Below are 21,428 nucleotides of genomic sequence, written 5' to 3' on the forward strand. Positions count from 1 at the left end.
AATGGCAGGGAGCGGGATGGAAATAATCAACCATAAAGATCTAATCACACAGAGATGTAATTGATAGTGCAGTTATTAGGCGCATTGGGCTCTGAGTGGACTGTATCATTAAACCCGCGGTGCTCATGTCTGAGTGATTGCACCGCGTTCAGAACTGATATACATTAATACCGTTAGTCTGTTCTTCAGTCTCTGTGCACTCTTCACAGGTCACACTGCAACGGCTCTACAGACCCTTTTCACAAAGATGGCTGACGGACTTCTGCTTCGTCTTAGTAGGGTATAGATCGGTTCTCGACATTGCCAGCAATGTTAAGAAGCCAACTTTCTGTCGCCTCCAATTCTGTCTGTGATCACTTATTTTGTGTTTCAACACAGCATAGCCTATAACACAATACAGGTGTTGTCACTGACATATCTTTTCTATACTCTATATATACTGTTAGCCTTTGTTAGCCAGTTAGCCTTTTGTTACCCTCAATCAAATCACTTTTTTATGGTCGAGCGGTTGTCTGACAACGGGAACAGAAAGATATGTAAAGAACACCTGTATTGTGTTGAAACACAAAATAAGCGATCGCAGAGAGAATCGAAGGCGACAGAAAGTTGGCTTCTGAACATTGCTGGCAATGGTGAGAACCGATCTATAACCTGCTAAATGAAGTGGAAGTATGTCAGCCATATTTGTGAATTGGGTCTATTCTCCATCCAGGGGCCTGAGACAAGCCCCTCTGACGCTTGGGCTCGACTTAATTTAGGCCCCAAGATTAGGGCAAAAAGTCTCGGATTGGACAAATTGGTAGGTAAACCCTTGAGCTACCTAACAACCTGAGATGTTCTACAAAAAGCTATAGTAAAGGATTGTAATAGGACAATCTTAGAGAGCATTTGCACCTTAAAAACAAAAATGGTGTGAATCACCCACAGAGGTTAAATGCCAGGGAATTCCTCATCACAAGCAGAACTCATGAAACTCTTCATTTTAAGTCCAGTGGATTTTGTTTTAATTTTTTGTTGGACATCTTACTACCTGGATGACTGAAATTAATCTATACACAGACAAAAAAAACAGTTATTTCAGCTGAAAATCAACATAATGAGAAAGATGTGAGTGTTGTTCAAAATTGTGACATTTTTGTCGAATTTTTTATTTTTGTGGGAAATCTGAGCTTGGTGCTATACCTCCAGTGGTTCAAATCGTCCTTTCAAAATGTTGATGTCACTGTGTACTTGGTAAAAAAAAAGGCAGGCGTTATCATCGCTGCTCTTCTATCTGCTAACAAGCTCCCAGCTCCCTCCTTGCCGCTCCTCTTGTGCCAACTGCTATAGTGCACTGCTGCATCTTTCAAAATGGCACAGGAGGCAGAGAACAGACGAAACTGAGGGTGTCATCAGGCTTTCATTGTAGAATAATTGCAAGAGACAGTTATCAGGATAATCAATTTAAGCTGCCCGCATCAACAAAAGTAAATTACTTAACCTTATGCGCCATCTGCATATATCATGATTAATCACTGTCAGCTATAGGCTTTGCAGTGCATAACCATGAAATACATCAGTCAATTAACAAATAGAAGCGTAGATTATTTCCTGTGCCAAAGAGTTAAGGATGTTAACAATGCTCCAACTCAACTCCCTAATCACCATTAAAATTGGATGTCCATGATGTGATGTGCCGTCTGCACTACCTGTTGGCGTTGTTAACAGGTTGCTATGGAGGGGCTTCATGGTACATCATGCACTCACGTTGCATATGTTTTCAATACTGCTCCTGAACTTTGCTGCATGTCACCGCCTCCCTTCCTCCCATCTTTCTTGCCGCTTTCCATCGCATGCTATCTAATAAATCAGAGACACCGTAAAATAATCTTAAACAATACGCTGTAGAGATATAGAGTACGATATTGTCCGCTGAGCCAATGTCTCCTGCAGATAAATGGTGGCACTAAGCCCAAAACAGAACAGATAATGGGGATGGTGGCTGGATATCATAAACTAACAGAAAAGGCTGCCTGCTTCACTGGGGCTGGTCTGGTAACAGGATTACTGCCTCAGTATTGTCAATAAAGACAGATGGGCTGGTAGCTCTGTACTATACAAGGCTCCCATGACATACAGTACTTCTGCCAAGCAATGCTCATGATTTGATTTGATTTTTCTTTTATTTGATGACTTTGAAACCACGCAGCATAAATAAACCCATCGAGTAGCCTATGATGACAGTAAAGTCAGAGAGGTCCTCATGATGTTTGCACGGGTTTCTGTCATAGATGTAAGCAGGGATGTAGAGGAGGGAAAACCCGCCTAAACTTTAATTTTACCCACCCTTTTAATCGTGGAATAGAGTTTACTCACCTTTTAAGGCTGACAGAAAACTTTATGATGTAAATTCATAGTACACACAGAGGAGGAAAGTTGGCCTAACAAAGTACATTTACTTAAGTACTTTATTTAAGTACAGTTTTGAGGTACTGGCACTTTATAGTAGAGTATTTCCATTTTGTGAGACTTTACACTTTTACTCCATTTCAGAGAGAAATATTGTACTTTTTACTCCACTACATTTATCTGACGGCTGTAATTACTATATTTACTTTGCAGAATAAAGATTTACATGCAAAACAAGCGATACGCTCATAAAATATGTTACATTGTTAGATTTTAAACGGCCCAACAGTATACAGAGTATGGTTGTCAAAAGTATCGATACTTCTATAAGTATCGAAACTAAAAATTTGAAACGGATACAATACTCATCCCAGTCCCTGATTGGCCCGGTTACATTGTAATTTCAGGAAATTGATGTGGGTGGCTAGAAGTCCAGACTGATCCGTGGAGTGAAACAGAATGTGAGGTCACGTGATCAGGATGCATCACAGGATGCATTGTTTGCTGACTGAGGCAACAACCCAGTAGCCTGGTAAGACTACCAGGCTACCTCAGTCAGCAAACAATGCTACAGAGTGGTGCCGACGAAAGGGGGTAACACGTCAAACTTGGCGAAGCACCTTAAGGACCGACACCCCAGTCTATATAAAGAATTTCGAGAGGTTAGCGAAAGCCCCCGTTTCAACATCACTGAAGCATTAAACATTTATCATAAACGTTAACGTACCCTGCACATCATCCGTTTTAGTTTAGCTAGCAAACCAAACGTTAGCTACAGAGCTAGCTAACGTTATCAAGTCGGTTTGCCAGATGCCCGGTTTACGACCGGACTGTCCGGTTTTCAGATGCATTGTCCGGGCCCGGTCAGAAGGCTCAACCGGACGTTGAAATGTCCAATTAAAATCATTCTGTCAATAATAATCCACTAACTCTGGCCCTGCTGATTTTTCCCTATCATTGGTGGGCATCTGTTGCTTCAACAAGCTAAAAGTGTTCTGATAGGCTGATGACTAGAGCAGGAGTTTTGAATGAGTTTTATCGGGCCTAAATTACGTTATGGAGAAGTGTGCGTCTGTCTGTCTGTCCGTCCATCTGTCTGATTTCCCCCTGCATTGTCGGATATTAAGGGACTAGTTTGGGTCTCTGTGTCTGTGTGTTTGCTTAGTTGCTTACAGTCTCTGCTGCAGAGGCCAGGAGGCAATATGACGTTTCACATGCTTGTGCAGTATAAGCTCACTCCCCTCAATAAAAAAGAGCAAATCATGATGGCGATCGACACCTGTCAATCAAAAATGTGTTGTTTGATCTCAGACAACTTTAAAATATTGTTTTCATGTTAAAATTACAATTTAACATGAATAATTTTTTTTTTAAAAAAGACTGAAAATTCTTTTTTCCCCCCATGGTATCGAAAACGGTATCGCATATCGATATTTTCCTGGGTATTGTATCGAAGTTAGAAATTCTAGTATCGTGACAACCCTAATACAAAGTAGTTAGACCTAGCCTACAACATTAAATTACTTCTTACAGGTTAATGCATCAATAATTTAACACTCTAAAAGAATGAGTACTTTTACATTTGATACTTAATACTTAACTAATACTTTTATACATTTACTTAAGTAAACTTTTGAATGCGGATCTTTTACTTTTAATTAAGTATTTTTCCATTATGGTATTGCTACTTTTACTTAAAGGATTTGAGTACTTTTTCCACCACTAGGTCATATGATGATAGGAATCTTTTAAAGGATAAAAGCATAAACAAATGCTTTTCTGAAAATATTATTGATTATTGTTATTATTGATGATTATTTGGCTCATGATGGTCACCGACCTGAGGACAGTCATAGTTTAACCACATTCTTAAAACTCTTAAAACTCCCATGACAGACAGTGAGCCAGAGTTGGGAGAGTTGATGTCAGATAATGTCAGATTATCATAAATTTCATCCCTCAAGGTGCGTTTTTCCACATGGATGGAAGGAGATTGGTTATAAGTGCCAGAAGCTATTCAATTGGAGGATGAGAGGAGGATTTCAATGGTAAGACTTTTAATCAGGTGTTCAATCATGCAAGATCATCGCTGCCTGAAGAAAACCATAAATCTCTAAATCTCTTGATTTCAGACCCTATAACCAATCCTGAAGCTAATTTGTGCTACGTGGAGATTTTTTTGAGACGTAATGATACAAACCAATAGCCACACACGGGCCAGCTGTGTTGCTGTTTTCACCTCTTTTCTAAAGCTTGTTGTCAAACTCGGACTGAATCGAAGCTCCTCCCGCTCCATTCAGTAGCTTTACTTTTTTTTTTTTTTAAACTAGCTCGTTTCCTCCCTTGCTGTTTAAAAGCAGCGCTCTCCCCCTCCTGTTCTTGAAAATAATTCTCGTAATGGCGGAATCAATGAAGCAAGTGAGTAAACTTGTTCAACTAGTAAACTTGTTACCTACCTCTTCACTTGTCATTGTGGGACATGTGACCTTCAGCAGGAGGAAAATCTGGCAAAACGAGACTGGTAACCGGCAACAATTCTCTGTAGGTACATTTATCTTAGCTATTAGCTAAGATATTAGCGGTCCTTCACTAGGTTTGTCTTTTGGGGCTTCCATAGTCCAGCGGATTTGCTGTGGGTTTATTTACAAATGTGTTGCAGTTTCTATCACACTCTAGTGGTTGGAAAATCGCTTAGTGTAGCTTTAATATTTCTTCATATTTTTATTTTTTCTGAATTTTTTTAACCTCTTTTCTTTCCAGTGTTTCCTTTTTTAGTTTCCTCCTTTTAACATTTTAGTGTTAATGATTTTATGCCCTCTTGAGAAGCACGTTTAGTCCAAAAAGGGTTTAACTGTACTCACCTACGCCCCTTTCACTCTAAACCCTCGTGTTGATATTTTCAAACTGACAACCCTGCATTTTTTAAAGTACACAATGAGTTCTGAATAAATCTAATCCTTGGATCATAAAATTTACATGCAAGAGAATATAATTTTAATTCAAGAAAAAAACTCGATTTACTCGGCGGGATTTGCTCCCTCTGTTTTCGAACACGAAATGGCTGCTGTCACTCTGGAAGTGTGTGGGATGACAACATCAAGCGTCAGAGGTCTTGGATGGGACGCGGCCTCTCCTATGCGTTCTGCCTGGTGAGAAACTTCACAGGCGGTGTGGCAGGTGAGACAGAGCTGTTTCCCCTCCACCACTCATATTCATGTACCACATCTGTCAAACCACATCTCAGGATGTGTGCGCTCTGCCGTAGCTCTCCATATGAATTATAAACTAGCGTATACGTGCTTTGAACATACTCCCTTTTTTTTTTTTCTATTCAACTGAAATTACCCAAGTAAAAAGGTTTTTGGAGGTTGTTTTTATTTCATTGTGGTCACTTTGGCTACTTCATAGATCTTTAACACAGTTTTTACTTTTTTTTAGGTTACATTATGAGACATATCTTATGTTTTTCTCTCACACTATCCATTTCAAAATGGTCGTATTTCGTATGTATTAAGTGCATGAATTTAAACCCAAGGTTATAACGCATGACTTAGAAATTTCCATTTAATATTCAAGAATTTTTAAATCTCCTATGAAACCTTTCCACATGGGTATTTTCACCAGGGGGGCCACATCTTCTGGTGTTACGTAAAACACTCACAGCCGTCGGTAAGTGAAGAAGCTGATAAACACACACATGCGCGCGCACACACACACACACACACACACACACACACTGTATATTACATGGACTTTAAAAGCTTGCATCCGTAATTACGCCACCAATACCGCAGGGAAATTTGGAGTACACACACGAATGAATGAAGCTATTCAAGCATCGGTAACATGTGGCTGTGTTAAACTTTGCCTTCTGAGTATTGAACAGATGTAGGGAAGATATCTGGCCTTTAATCATACATTTCACGTCTCATTTATTATTAGCCAAGTGTTTGATGGTGCCTGGATTGCAAGATTGCTTTTGTATAATAAAATGAATAGTGGTATAATTACACCCAAAAAGAATCCATCTTAGGTCAGTTAAAGAAATACATCCATCCAATCATCCAAAATCAAAAATTTAGAAGTCTACAGGCCATATAATAAAAAACACTTCCAACTTTTTATTAATAAAACGTCACCGCATTGGCAGATTTCTTTTTAATTTTTTTTATTTTTTTAATACTACATAGCTTACCAGACAATGTTTGCTCTATAACTCTCACATCACATCAGCTCAAAACAGAATACCAAACACTTTCACTCTTTAACAGTGTGAAATAATGAAAAACCACTGCAATTACGCAAGATTCCAGACAAAAGAATAATTGTGCCTTTTTAAATTTTCAGTGGAGACTTTAAGCTTGTGCTGGCAAAACTGAAGATTAAACAAACCGTCATATGTTCAAGTGTATAATTATCGGGCTAACTAGCCGAGGCTGGCAAACGTCATACCAGATAAATGCGAGTGGCTAGAGTCACTGTCCCATAACTGAAGTGCTCTTGAGCAAGACACTGAACATATAAATCCTCACTCACTGTAAGTTGCTCTGGATAAAAACATCAGCGTCATGCCTAAAATGAAGACTGTATTTAGAACTTCCTCTTTCTTTCCACGTACGCATCAACATATCTACATGTTTATGCATCTGACCTTAAAGCACCTCCCTCTCAGCCCTTTGTCTCGCTCTAATGTTTGGTGGTTTAGAGGGGGGGCGGCCGATCTCTTCATGAGTAATACACACAAACCGAGTCAATCTTCGCCACGCACGCCCCGCCCCACCCCGTCCCGTCCCGTCCCGTCCCGCCCTGTCCCGCCCCGCCCCATCCCGTCCCGTCCCGTCCCCAACCCAAATAAATCCCTTAAAATCTTGGAAAAGAAACAGATACTTGGGAGCAGCTGCAAAACAGGATGCCCTTGAGAACAGGACACCCCACCCAACATGGCCTGAGTAAACAATGCTGTCAGAGGGCAGGGAGGTGGTGGTGGGGGGGGGTGGGGGGGGCACAGGATGGGATGACAGAGAGCGCCACACAAAGCCAAATAAAAGTTCAAGATGTCTAAAGTATACCGGAGTTGTTGGTGATGAGATAGGTACAAGGGGCAAGTCCTAAGCTGCAGGGAGGTGGAGGGAGAGGGATAAATATATTCTTTAAGATGGCTTTCAATACAATACCTTGGAGCCTATGACAGCTTAACTATACTGTCCTGAAATTAATTTCCTCAAGAACAAAACAAACTAGCATATGCAAATGCATAACTTCTAGGTGGATAAATGAGGAACCGCCACTGTATTATACACTGTGGATAAATGAGGTTGACTCATGCATGCCACAAGAAAAATATCAATTTGAGAGGCTTTTCACAGCTGCTTAAAGTATTTGCAGACACTGTCTGACAACACAAGAGAATGAACTCAATAGCATGCGGGCGTCAGTTGGGTATAGTGTGATGTGGCACTCGCCATACATTAGCTTAATGTATTACTATAATGTAACGCCCCGAATGGGAGGATTCAGGTCTAATTTTCCCTCTAAGCTGTTTGCATTGGTGCAAGATAGTTTGGTGACTTCATAACTTATCGTATTGACCAAATACTAATATACTGTAAGTCATCAGTCACTGCTCCTCCATAAGTTTAGACAATATAAGCAGGTTTGGAAGTTCTGGTGAGAACTGATATTAGACGCAGGGACTTTGCAATACCTTAGGGTGTACTGAATTGACGCCCCTGCTCAAATAATACAAACTGAGGCTTTGGGGCCAGTGGGGGCGGGGGGGTTGCTAGCAGTGGGCTGAATGTAGATGGCGCAAGATGGAGCAACGGAGCCAGGGGAGCGCAGGAGGAGACAGTGGAAGCGTGGGCCGGCCCCTGAGACACGGACTGAGTGGATGTGGAATGACAGCGCAAGCCCAATTAGTCTTGGATGCCGGCGCTGGTAGAGGGAGGTCGGTGCAAGTGATCAAGCCATTCATGCATTCAGCACTCGCCTGCAGGCATTCTGCGCCGACAGCCTGGGTAAAGTTACTACACTATACCGTTTCTGCTTCTGCTGGACTCCTGCTCCTTCTCCTACTGCTGTCTGTAGTCTCTCTCCCTCTTCCTTCCTTCCTTCCTTCCTTCCTCTCTAAATCACTCAGGACAAATGTGCTGCTCCGCCTGTCACCTTCTCTTTCTTTTTTCCAGACTAATCCTCAGTCAGTCAGTTTCTTTATCTATCTCTCTTTTTCTCCTTGTCTCACATACTCATACGCACAAACACACATTCTCTCTCTCTCTTGAGGACATAACACACTCCATTTGAAAGCCAGCCCATGCCTTAACACTTACAGTGCCACTCCCTCTGTCCTTTATACCCTCCCACTTGTTTCCCAGCCCCAGAGCTCAAATATTACCTCATCCCACTCGGAGGCGAAGGAAGGCGAGCGCTCCATGGTCTGCTGCCCAGAGCTGCAGTTCGTCACGGACCCACTGCGGCCGGCCAGACCCCCTTCCTCTTCTCCAAGCGGCGACGCCAACAAGTCAGAGTCCGACTTGGACAAGCTGCGAATCAACTTCAGGTCTACAGGTCTGACTTTGACCCCCGCCAGCGCTGAAGTCTCACTCGAGTGCTTGATTTCAGGCTTTGGACTCTGGATCACCTTGGTGGGACTGGCGTCCCGTGCGCACCCTTCCATGGTTTTGGAGCTGCCAGGGAGGCAGTGGTAGGACACGGCGAGTCCTCCGTTTCCTTCGGTAGTCCGACTTGTACAGATATTGTCACTGGTCAGTCCAGAGGGTGATCCAGGGTCCAGCTGTATCAGTCTTTGTAGAGCTTTTAAACCTCTAGATGAATGCTGTATAAAGCCGGTCAAAGGTGTTGTTGTAAGACACACAGTGATGAGATATAGCTCCCAAATGGGACCGAAGGAATCCGCCTGATCGCAAAAGGAGTCCAACTCATTCAAAGAGCTCCTATTTGGGGAGAGGAAGCATGTAAGAGAGAGACTTGGTGTGTCAATGCACAGTTACATTCATCGAGGTCCACCCACTAGTTGTATCCTGTTGCCCTCCCCTTGGTGACTGTCTGCCTCAAACAGTCCCCCCTCCTTTATCCTGTCTGCTGTGACTTTTTTGATACTCTTTTTACTCTCTCCTTTCTACATATCCCTTTCATAGTGTGCTTTTCTTATCCGCCCATGTATCTCATGTGGTCATGGATTTCAAACTGCCTGAAATGGAGTATTCCCAATGGAAAAGTTGACTGAAAAAGGAAACCAGGATGAAATGAAACAAGAGGCAAAACAAGAAGCTCTTGCATGTGCAGGCACATGTACGGACGCACACATAACACAGACGCACTCACACAAACACAGATGCAAACACACACAGACACACATGCACTCATACACAAAAATAGACACACATACAGGTGCTCGCAGGCACTCATACACAGACAAACTAAAAATAGTCAGATTCTGTAAACCCATCACTCTCAGCTGATCTCAAGTTGGCAAGAAAAGCATCAGTACGCCATCAGTAAAGTCCTCATTTGTTAACCTCCCTCTTACCTGCTGACTGTATTTACCCCCAGTGTTTTTCCTCCGCACCGTGCGCTTACGACCGTCCTGTTCCGAGGTTGTTTCCAGACTCTTGAGGAGGACCGGCTCTGTCCCGTCCTGAGGATCGGAGGATGGTGGGATCCCAAAGCCTGGCCTTATTCAGACTGACAGCTGGGGTAATCAGGTTACTGACGCACTGGGTGGCTGTTCCATTTTGAAGGAGGGGGTGATGGGATTCCTCCTTTACTGTCTGTCTACGTGTGTGTGGCAGGAGACTGGGGTCTGGCTTGGGCTTAGCTTTGTTATTGTAGGGCAGACATGGGTCGAATGGTATTTTCAAATAATTCTTAGGACAATAGAATGAGTCAATGGTAAGTATTTGAAAGTCAGTGTAGCATATCTTTATTTGATTATTTTACTTGGCACTGTGAAACGCCCTGATTCAGTAAACTCCACCTAACTGCTATTCCAGCCAGGTTAAAACTCACATTAAAATATATATATTGCAAATACTATTTGGCCTAGGGATGTTGTAGTGTTAGATTTAGGATGATTCCCTGGATGCTTCTCTTATGTTTTCTTTGTAAATTTTGCCTTACCAGGAGCCTCATTTCTACAAGATTAGAAGAAGACACATTTTATAGCTACAAACCCAATCCAGGCCAAAGTGGTGATTTATGAAACGTTGATTCCGATGCCAAAATCATTAGATTACATTGATTTTCTCCATTTTTCTGTGATATATTTAAAGGAAAACACTAATTGATATCATTACCCAAGACACAAATGCCGTAGATATCATTTTAATGTGTTTTTTATTGTATTCTTTGACATCATCGCATGATGGAATCAAGTCAAAACACTTTTTATAAACGAGGCCCCAGCTAACAGAACGTCACGACCTCTCGGGTGCTGCGGAGGTTAAAAAACGGAGATAGGGAAGGTCGATGGTTTGGGAGGAATGTAGAAAAGATCCCACACACTCTCTTCTATTCATCATTCTTCTCAAAGGGAGTTGATGCTGACAAAAGGCTCGGGCTCCTGTGAGGCATCCGCAGCATTCGCAGGCAGCCGTAGCCATGCGCCCTTAATCAGCCAAGTTCCTCGTGTGCTCACCTCTTCCCTATGGGCAGTGCTGGTATGTGCACGACACAAAGGATAACATCATGGGCGAGGAGGGGGAGAGCCCATGCAGCCACACATTGCTTAGCTGGCAGTAACAAAAGCCACACCTAATAAAGCGCATTGAACTGCACATCCAGTGACTGCATACGACAGCGAGGATGAAACAATTCAGGCTATCCACATCCATTGTACCGTTTTTTAGCAATAGAGGCCCTGGAATACAACATGTTTCCAGATAATGATGTCTTTACGACGTATTAGAGAGACTAAAAGAAGGCATGCGTCGGCTCCTTCAGCTGGCTGGCTGCTGAGCCCCGGGCTAAAGGCAGTGGTGACTCATGAACACGCTTCTCTAACAGAGACATGCACAGTGTGCAAGTGACAGAGCGGCAACACGTACAGTAAACACACACACAGCAGAGTGCCGTGTTGTTGTGTGGTGTGTGGGGTTCGTGGCTGTGTGTGGCGGTTGTGTGTGTGTGTGTGTGTTTGGATCTGAGTGAGTCTCTAGGGGTCAAGTGTGTGTTTGTGTGTGTGGAGGGGGAATGTGGTGGTGGTGGTGGGGGGGGGTGTTCATGAACTTGTTTGTGTTCCTGGACACACAGATGCCTTTCAGGATTTGTACACATGGTTCAGAGGCATGCCACACCTGCGGTATCTGTCCCCAGGTCCACAATTGACATTTTCATAACACCGCACAACTTCCAAAACCTGTTTTTTTCCACTACTCCTGCCCAGAAATCATTACCCCTCTCTGCAGCTCTGGTACCCTAAATCATCTCTACAGCCCCCGCCTGATCAGCCTGCATTCCAGAAACTGAGAAGGAGGCCACTGGGTAAAGATCTAATAAAGTTAATCAACCACGGATGCTATTACCTTTAGATGGGCTATTTGGCTTCAAAACAAATCTGCGAGTGGCAAGAAAACTCCCACTGGTGCAAACCGTTCTCTGATGGACCACACATGGACATCATAAAACGAAACGTACAATTTTCTTTATCTACAGGCCCAAATGACAGTCCGATCATTTCATTCTCCGAAATGCCATTGCACTCCATTTAGCTCATGTATTTCTCCTGGGAGATTTTGAGAGGACTTTGACCCGAGAGTCCCGGACAAGAATGCTAACCTCTGAGGTCATCGGCTCCCCGAGGCAGCAGGGATGCTGTTCATCCCAGCTATCATTTTCACAGCTGCAAAATGTGGGAAATAATACCATTCATCACTGGGGTTGGACATACTGATATGCTGAATATCCATTTTGGCAATGGAGCAAAGACTTGAGCAAAGAGCAAAGACTTGAATTACTTGCTATCAAGTCAAATGTATCACGTTCAAATGTTGGTGATGATATTGAAATGATATTCACTTTGGAATGAAACCCTTCAAATATTTTGTTTTATACTTTCTGTTTCATTTTGAAAAATAACTTCCAAGTCAAGGAATAAAAACAAATTAGTTCAGCAGAGGCAACAGTAAAGTACCAGCCGTTAGCTCAGAATGGCTAAAGATGCAGAAGCTGCTCCTGTGAAACAGCCACAAAACGGAGCTGACCTCTCAGCAGGGAAATATGAGGGCAAGTGAGCATGGCTGAGTGAAGACGTAGCGCTGGATATCCATCAGTGTTCCTCCGTGCCAAGAGAGAGACAGACAGAGCGAGAGAGAGAGAGAGAGACTGGAGGGTACAGATACAATCTTTTCTCATCAACAGACAGGGTTCGGTTGGTAATCTCGCAGGGAAATGCTGTGAATTTCCTCAAACACCCTCGTATCAACAGCATCTACAACATCCGTGGGGTATGGGAACATCGACATGCAGTTCCCCCACAGTGAAAGGATCTCGCAATTCTCTACTGGTGTGGGATGTTTTAACTGGCATTTTTTAGTTTTAACTGTCCTACAGAGGGCTAGAAACACTCCAAGAAATATGAACATAATGACTCAGAGTTTTTCCCTTGCTACTTTTCTTGCCCTCTGGCAGCCTGTCTGAACACACTCTATAGCAAAAAGGAGGTTCTCCAGACTGAAAAAAGCTCTAGGCAGGACCTTACCCTGTAACTACAGGAGCTTTCACACAATGGAATACATCACTCCAACGGCTAACCATGTTTTTGAGTGTGAAAGCCACTGGACAATTCGAAATAGCATGTGATCTGGATGCATCCAGTGGAACGCTCGAAATGGTGATTGCGAGCAGATGCCTTGGAACGGTGTGCATTGCAGAAATCAAGCAACCGCAAAGCGTGTTGTTGTGGAAGTGGGACATAACAATATTGCTGCTATGCTTTCTCACCTTCAAAAGAGTGGATAACAATGATGTTATTACAGTATTTATACTATCCTTCTCAAGAGGAAAACACAACATCTGTGTTAGTCTCACAGTAATGGGGCCTGGCTGATTCCTTCCTATCATACTGCATGGGATCATGTGCCACAACAATTGCCGCTGGCCACATAAGGATAAAGATAAATTTAACAGATAAAGTTAGCATGCTGGAAAGATTAGAATCAAAGCACACCATGGCATCCGACTGCAGCTCCGTCATTTGTATGCAAGAAGAGAAACCGGGGAAACTATGGCATGATACATGCAAGAGGGATGTGTGTGTGTTTGTAGGTGGGTAGGTGTGTGCAAGCGTGTGCTTATGGGTATAACTGTGTTTGTGTGCGTACATGTCTTTGGGTATTGTGCTCACCTGTGTGTGTGCTGTGTGTCTGTATGTGTGTGTGTGTGTGTTTCATGCATGCATGCACATGTATGTGTGTGTGAGTAAATGTATGTGTGCGTGAGTAAATGTATGTGTGCGTGAGTAAATGTATGTGTTGAGGCCAGAAGCAAGCAAGGCTTCCTGTGTTAGGTTCATGCTCTGCGCTCTGCTCTCAGTGAAAACAATGGGCACAGCTCCATGGTTTTGAATTTCCCATCAGGGGGTGATGATGACAATGGCCACTGACAGATTAAACACATTCCTTCCTTTATTGCAGCTGGCACAGGATTTGAAGGTTAAAACAACAAACAAACGGAAAACAAATAAAAATGTGAAAACAATCTGATAAGACATTCTTATTTTTAATTGCATGTCAAAATGAGTCTCAAAAAAACAGTGTGAGAATATTCAACAATCCACTTTCGCAGCCATTTTTAGACATCTTATCAATGGTAAGTGGAGAGAGAATCCGGGAGGGACACATTTAAATTCAGAGGGTGGGAAGGAGAGCAGGAAAGAGGGATGACGAGATGCAGAGAGATACAGTGGAGAGCAGGTAGAGGGAAGATGAGAAAGCAGGGTAATTAATCCACAGATAATGCCGATGGTTCAGAGCCAGGTCACTTTCAGTGTAATGCCATCATAATAGTTGCCCTTGACAAGCCCCATATCCGGCGACTATTGGAGATTTATATATAAAAATGATAGTAATGATATTGGCAGTCATGAATCAATCAGACATGCTCTATATATCCAAGTGAAGAGTCAAGCAATTTATCACCAGCAGAGTAATGCTGTAAGACAATCCAATTCCATTATTAGATGGCTCACGTTGCACTTTAAGAGAGATTAAGAACACAGATAGAGAAGAAAGACATTAAACAGTGTTGATAGTTGAAAGAAAATCTTGAGTTTGCATATATATCGAGAACATCTTTCTAATATTGAGTTGCACTCCCTGCTGCACAAACTATGTCCCAATTGTCTCGAGGCTCAAAAGCCAAGGCATTCTTTTGTGTGCGAAAGCTGAAAAAGCCTTTATTACTATGGCTACCCAACAACGTTTCAGCAAATCTCCCTTCATCTCTGGGATACACATTGCGTAGCCAATAGCATTTAGGCTTTTTAAACTTTTGAACATCAAAGAATACTTAAGAATAAGAATCCGTGCCTTTCTCAGAAATAGACTACCCCTGACTCCACTGAGCACATATTTTGAAAGCGATGTTACTGGAGTAAAAGGCAAGGGGCACTCTGGTATTCTGTCTTAGCTTGCTCAGAAATCTCTCTCTAGCTTGTCTCTTGCCATTTTATCTATATCTACCATCCATGACTGACATACTATAGACTCAACATAACAAGGGACATAAGGGACATAACAAGGGATTCTAGCTTTCACCTGAATTCATCTGGCCAGTCTATTTTGTAGAAAGAGAGTGTTCCTATTATTTTGTACACTTGCCGTATGTTATTCCTACAATCTTGGAAAGCTCAGTCAGTAATTGTGAACATGAACAACTCTCACAGAATCAAGGCTCTAATCAGTCAGCAGCTGTTCCAGTGACAGTAAATGGCAGGAAGATTTTGTTGTGCTTTTACACCTAGACAAGCTTTATTTCCTAGTAGTACTAACAGAAAAGATACCCATATCCTATGAAAATTTGCCTGGATATAGGGTGTATTTTTGTTTTAAGGGGGTTGAACAAGGATATTCATTCCTGAGAGACCTGTCTACCAGTGTAAGAGAATCAATATCTAACTCAAATCTTTGTCAGAAGACAGGAGGAAAAAAGGAACAATACCCAACAGTAGGGAGCAGTCTCTTGTATACTTTGATAAAAAAAAGGCCTTTGCTCGTCTCTACCAAGAGCGAAGCCCTAGTATTAAACGCCATTATATGCATGAATGAGATAGTTACAGATGATGGGTTTTTCAATTCCACCTTAGACTCATATTGATTGACAGTGGGGAACAAGAGAATGTTCTGTCGGGGAGACAGAGAGAGACACTTGACTGAGAAGGCAGCCTCCCGATAGAAAACAATTTGGGACACTTGAGGCATTTATGTGTATGCCTCTGACGTATTGGCTCGGCGGGGAAGAGAATGGAAAAGGAGTGATTTCGGAGACATTCAGCCCTCTCTGTCTCCTTAGGCAGGGCGGTAATTTTCCACGATCATTAAAACTGCGCAAGTTCAGAGGATTTTGCAACAACACCGTATATCTCTCCTGTTGATACCACGGCCGAGTGAAAATGGACCTGAACTGAAGGGAGTTAAGCTCTCCCTTGGTCCTTATTTTGAGAGAAAAGACAGAGAGAGCATGTGAAGAGGCTCAGAGACACATCTGTACATGACTACAACCCTTGTGGTGGATTGTGGGTGGCCATTGTGCCCTATTCAATTTGAGCTCAGGATTTTTTTACATATGATAACAAAACAAAGATATTTACAATTGTACCATACCTATTCATACCTACTCTCACAAAATGATTGATTGAACAAGATTAAAAGAAACGATGATACCTCTTAAAGGATAGTGGCTATTACTTAAGTGTTTGATTGACTGAAATAATAACATTTTAATGTTGAACGCTCCAAAAAATGGATGAATAGCATTTTAGAATTGAACTCTTCATAAATAGCAATGGGCGAGGGCCAAAGCTTGAGGTAGAACAAGTTATAAAAGTAATTATGATTCAGGGTAAATTAGAAGGAGAGCACAAGACAACAGCAGGGCAGAATGTGTTTTACACAATAGCCTGGAATCTGCAATTTCTAAAAAATTGATTTTCTTGCAACAGAGTGATAAAAAAGACAAAAAGGGAAACTTTGTTATGACACATACTGGAGGTTATGGGGGGTTTAAGCCAGGAACTCAGACACTCTAAGAGGCAGGAATTTGCAACAAGTTTTCATATACATATAAGGATAAGAACCATATGTGGTGAGGTGATAAGGACCTTGATAAAAAATGCAGGTCGTTCAATTAGAGGTGAGGTTATATGAAAAATGTATTAAGTCAGGTTGTTCCAAATTTACATAGACAGTTTAGAATTTAGAACAACAAAAAAAACTCACAAAACACTTATAAGAAGCCCATTATCTTTTCTTTAATTTATCATTTTCAGTAGCTTCCAGCAATCACCGTCTACTGCAGGACTTGGCGGCGGCGCCTGAGGAATATGGCGTTTATCTTAAAAACACCAGCCAAAGCATAGCAATAACACTCTGATTTGTGTTCCAAAATGATTTAACAAATAAAAGTTTCACCATGAAAGTGAATTCACAGACGCCGTTATATGATCTTGGACAGATTAATGTAGATTTGTGACCACACTCTCTTTTCAAGATGGAAACGATAAAGACCTGACTTTAATGTGTGATGTCTTCAAGAGACAAAACCCAGAGCTGCTTCAGTGGTAATGAATACGAGACCGACTGTGTGGACGCTGCGACAGCACCCAGGGTGATTATCCTGACACATTTTCTTGTTCAAAACTTTTAACGATTCTATAAAATAAACATTATTTGGGTGGAGAAACCTCAAACAAATAGTCTATGAGTCCTCTAAGACAGCCTTCCACTAAATGTTAATAGACCAGCTTCAGATTTATAACTTCACAGAATGGACTATCTGTCCTTACTTTTGTTCAAGAGTTGGTTATGTTCACAAATATTGATTGAACAGTTTAAGAACTGGGGTATAATATATTCAAACTATGTTGTAGATGAGATTTTGCCTTTGGGCCTGCATAATATTTTGACACACAAATACAAGAGTGACCGGGTGAATAACAAGATTTGCATTCTGCTCTTGGATGCATTTCAATTTCAAACTTCACAAAAGTAACAGAACATTTTAAACTATTTGTAATTTATTTCAAACTCGTACTTTGACCAGACAGTGTCAGTAAATACTTGCGCTTTGTACTGAATTGTTTGCCTGTCCTTTTGACTTTACGAAACACGGCTGTGAAGTGCAAAATACTTTGGATGCAAATGTTGACAATGAATATTTAATGTGGTTATTTATAAAACATGGCAACGCACAAGGCAGAGGAGCAGGTGAAGGAGAATCACTGTCAGTGCCACAAAGCTATACAGCTGGCCGGTGCCAGGCCACCGCAGGGCAGGCAGTGTGCTTCTCAAAAGCCAATTTATACTGAGATAGGGCAGCTAACAATGTTATGCGCAGCACATTTGCCCAATGGCATTGACTAGTGCTTACATTCACATTTAGGCATTTAGCTGATGCTCTTATTGAGAGGGACTTGGAAAGAGCGAGCAGGTTGGCATGTACTGTTTTGTTCAAGGACACCTCGACACGACACATGGGCTGTTTGTGGTGAGCAAACTGATGACTTTTCCATTACAGCATAATGTCTCTTTTCCACCCTGCCACCCCAATATGCTATACAATGTGCTGATAGCAAATCATTCCCAGAGGGAGATGAAATAATAATTCCACCTCTCTTCCTGGTCACTTACAAGGCCTACTAATCAAATTAGCTATAATTGAATCGGGTTTAATGTCATTCATTTGCTAACTGGCCAGGCGTTGCATGACATTTCAGTGGAACAGGATGATTCTTCTGTGATCCAGCACAAAATCCTACATTTTAATTCATGCAAAGAACAACAGTAAGTTGGTAAAAATGTGAAAATACATCTTGCTACAACATGCATAGACTCTTTTTGTCACGCTGTGATAGATGAGGTTCTACAGCGAATAAGTGAGAGATTAGATGTAAGCTTTGCTTTCTCCTCGGATACTGTGGTATACTACATCTGTATCAGCCTGCAGGCCCATGGGAGCCCCTGCTGGCTAACACAACCACTGTGTGAAACAAGTAGATTCAAGAGGCTCTCCCTAAGGCCAAGGAAAATGGATATTGATCTAGAGCCATGACTAAATGGATTAAATTACTGAGTAGTGTTGGTAGCAGGGCAGGACAGAGAAAGAGAAGGGAGGGAGGAGGAGAGGAGGCAGAAGGGAGATCGGGGGGAGAGAGATGGGAAGAGGAAAAGGAGAAAGACAGGGGGTATCGAAGGAGTCTGCCAAAATCTCTGTCTACTTCTGTCTTCTCTGACAGCTTACTCTCTCTCCTTCCTTTAATCAATAGCCCACCCAGCAGCCCTGTGCAATCATTCCCTGCATGCCAAAGTTCTGAGCATCATCTTGGTCTTCATACAGTTACAAGCCAACTGGCTTTAGAGGATCTGCAGTCAGGGGATTATCATTTTCCATTCATCCAAGACTGTTGAGTGGCAAGAATGCCGACTGCATGCTGAGAGCAGAAGAAGATGCATCATCATGAATACACAACTTGAACCCAATCGATCCTTCCAGGTGTGAATATCGGGGCGGATCTGTCCGGCCGGCAATCACAGTCAACCTGTTTGTTAGTTAGTTAATCAGGAGTCCTTCTTAAGCCCCTTTCCTTCGCGGCCTTGACGATGGGTCTGGAGGGCTTCAGAGAATAGCTTTCTGAGTGCCTCTCCTGCAAGCCCTCAGTGTTGATATGCGGGACATTAATGCATTCACTTGCATGACAGGAATATCAAAGAGGTGAGTGTGAACTAGCCCATAGTAATAGCAACATCAAGGGATGGCTGTTTTCTCCCGCAGGACACTTCCTCGGCTGTTGTTGATAATATCTGTAAACAATTGGAAAGACGCATTAAATTTCTCAATGCGTCTTCTTCGGTCTTTACTCAAATATATTTTCAAAATATATTTGATCGAGCCCGTTTGCGGCTGCTCACGAGTAGTTTCCCTTCTCTAAGCTTTAGTACAATAGCCTCTTTTATGATAAAGGCTTATTCCCCTTTAACTCCTGAGCTCTAATCATAAACACTTTTCCCCAATCCACTTCATTCCCTTCAGGGCAGTGCTCCACTTCATGGCTACATTGAATATTCATAAAGGACTCTTCCGATTTCAGCTGACACACGGGCATCAGCATATGCTCGACATATGCATAAAATGTGCATTAACATGGTTTTATTCCTGTCGCACTGATGTGGAGAGTGGATGTTTATAGGATATTTAATGGATGCTATCCCGTAGAGTGGCCATCAGATTGCATGTAATCCACTGAAGTCTCTTCAAAGATGACAGTTTACAACATACATGACTGACAGCTACCAAATGTTATCTGCTGCAGTGCCTGGCACCGGGAGTTTTTGTGGATTATTTTTGCAGGGCCTTCCTACTGGCCTGCAATAGGCAAACACAGCATAAAGTACATGGCAGTTTCCCCCAACAAAGTTTTTATATGTGGCCTAGAAATTCCCAAACCATTAAACCTTGAAAATGTTCACTGGGAGTATTAGATAGGAAGGAATTTGTCAGTGCACGCAGGCAAATATTCAGTCATTTCATTTTATTCCAGTGTCTTACTTAGAGTTAGAGAGACAAACTGCAAAGCATTATGACTCTCTAGCACCATCTGTTGAGCAAATCTCAAAATTACAGGCGGACATTTGTGATGATGGATATTGAATATACAACCCAACTAAAAGGAACAGAGCTAAATTCTTGCAAGGCGCTGTAGATACAAATGTCAGATACAACAATGAGTCACTAGCAGCTACACTCTTTATGTAAGGGCTGTGACTCTTTCAGACATGCTGGACTCCATAAAAATGTCTCAGTGTTGTCAACCCTGCTTTTTCTGATGAAACAATATTTGAAACTTAAGTTTATTAATTATTTAAAAATGTAGGGCAAAATTGATAAGATAGGCCTAACATTTTCAGTTTGCATACAAGGACAAAGGTATGATGTAACAAAGGCGAGAATCACAATTTGAATAGAACACTGACGCCGTTCAGATGATGCAACAAAGGCAGGAATCAGACTGAATAGAACATTAGAGATGTAAGTTCTGAAGTTCAAAAGCGGGAACATGTGGGGTACAGAGGGCATCAGGTTCATGCAGATTGGGCTGTTTTGATCTTGATTAAACTCAAAATGTACCAATTTGCTCTTTGGTGAATACGTTCACAAAAGCATTTTCTAGGATGAGTTGAAGTTGGGCTGAATCCTTTACCTCAGAATGGTGAGGACCACTTTCCATATGCAGGCAACAGCAGGTGCATTAGATTATATTGTAGCCTATATAGCATATGTAGGCTATACTGTATGTAACTTGTGTATATATATGTAACCTTTTAAAATAATCAAATAAATCAAATCCAAATCAAATCAAGCAAGTTATGAGTATGATGTTTTGTTTACACATGGACATAACTCTGTTTCACAACTTAGCATAACCTGTAATTTTGAAATCAAATACAGTATTTTGTTCAAAAAACTAATTTGGCTAAATTTGGCAAACAAATGACCCGGCCCATTTGAATTGAGAATTCTTGGGCCTGGGCTGCTGAATTTTTAACAGCACTAATCACCCTGTATCCAGTAAACAAGCGTAACTACGGACAGCTGGGGCCTGTCTCACGAAGCGAGCTCAGTGGGTTTGTGAGGTAACTTTGGGTTTAACCCTGGCTTTTCAGTCCCAGGACGATGGCTCACTTTCTAGCAGGGTAGATCACCATGGTAACTGAGGCTGCACAGCCTGCTCCGGAGCAGCTTATGTTGAGTCTATCAGATCCACACGTAGCCTATAAAAAGCCTGTCTCCTCACCAATCAACTCTCTGGG

At 42.0% G+C, this 21,428-nt stretch overlaps 1 protein-coding gene across 1 annotated transcript in view; it reads right to left on the minus strand.

The window, feature by feature from the left end:
- Positions 1–8,908, minus strand: part of anks1ab (ankyrin repeat and sterile alpha motif domain containing 1Ab) — a 35,872-nt gene extending 26,964 nt beyond the window's left edge. The window contains exon 1 of the mRNA XM_071542308.1: positions 8,783–8,908. Within this exon, the coding sequence (XP_071398409.1) occupies positions 8,783–8,821 (39 nt within the window). The 5' untranslated portion in view covers positions 8,822–8,908. The remainder of the gene's footprint in view (positions 1–8,782) is intronic.
- Positions 8,909–21,428: the final 12,520 nt, after the last annotated feature.

This window comes from Centroberyx affinis, unplaced genomic scaffold (genome assembly GCF_046629955.1).
Source record: "Centroberyx affinis isolate AG114_WGS23_722 - 3 ecotype Tasmania unplaced genomic scaffold, CSIRO-AGI_Caff_v1 ptg004049l_1, whole genome shotgun sequence".
In the NCBI taxonomy this organism is placed as follows: Eukaryota; Metazoa; Chordata; class Actinopteri; order Beryciformes; family Berycidae; genus Centroberyx; species Centroberyx affinis.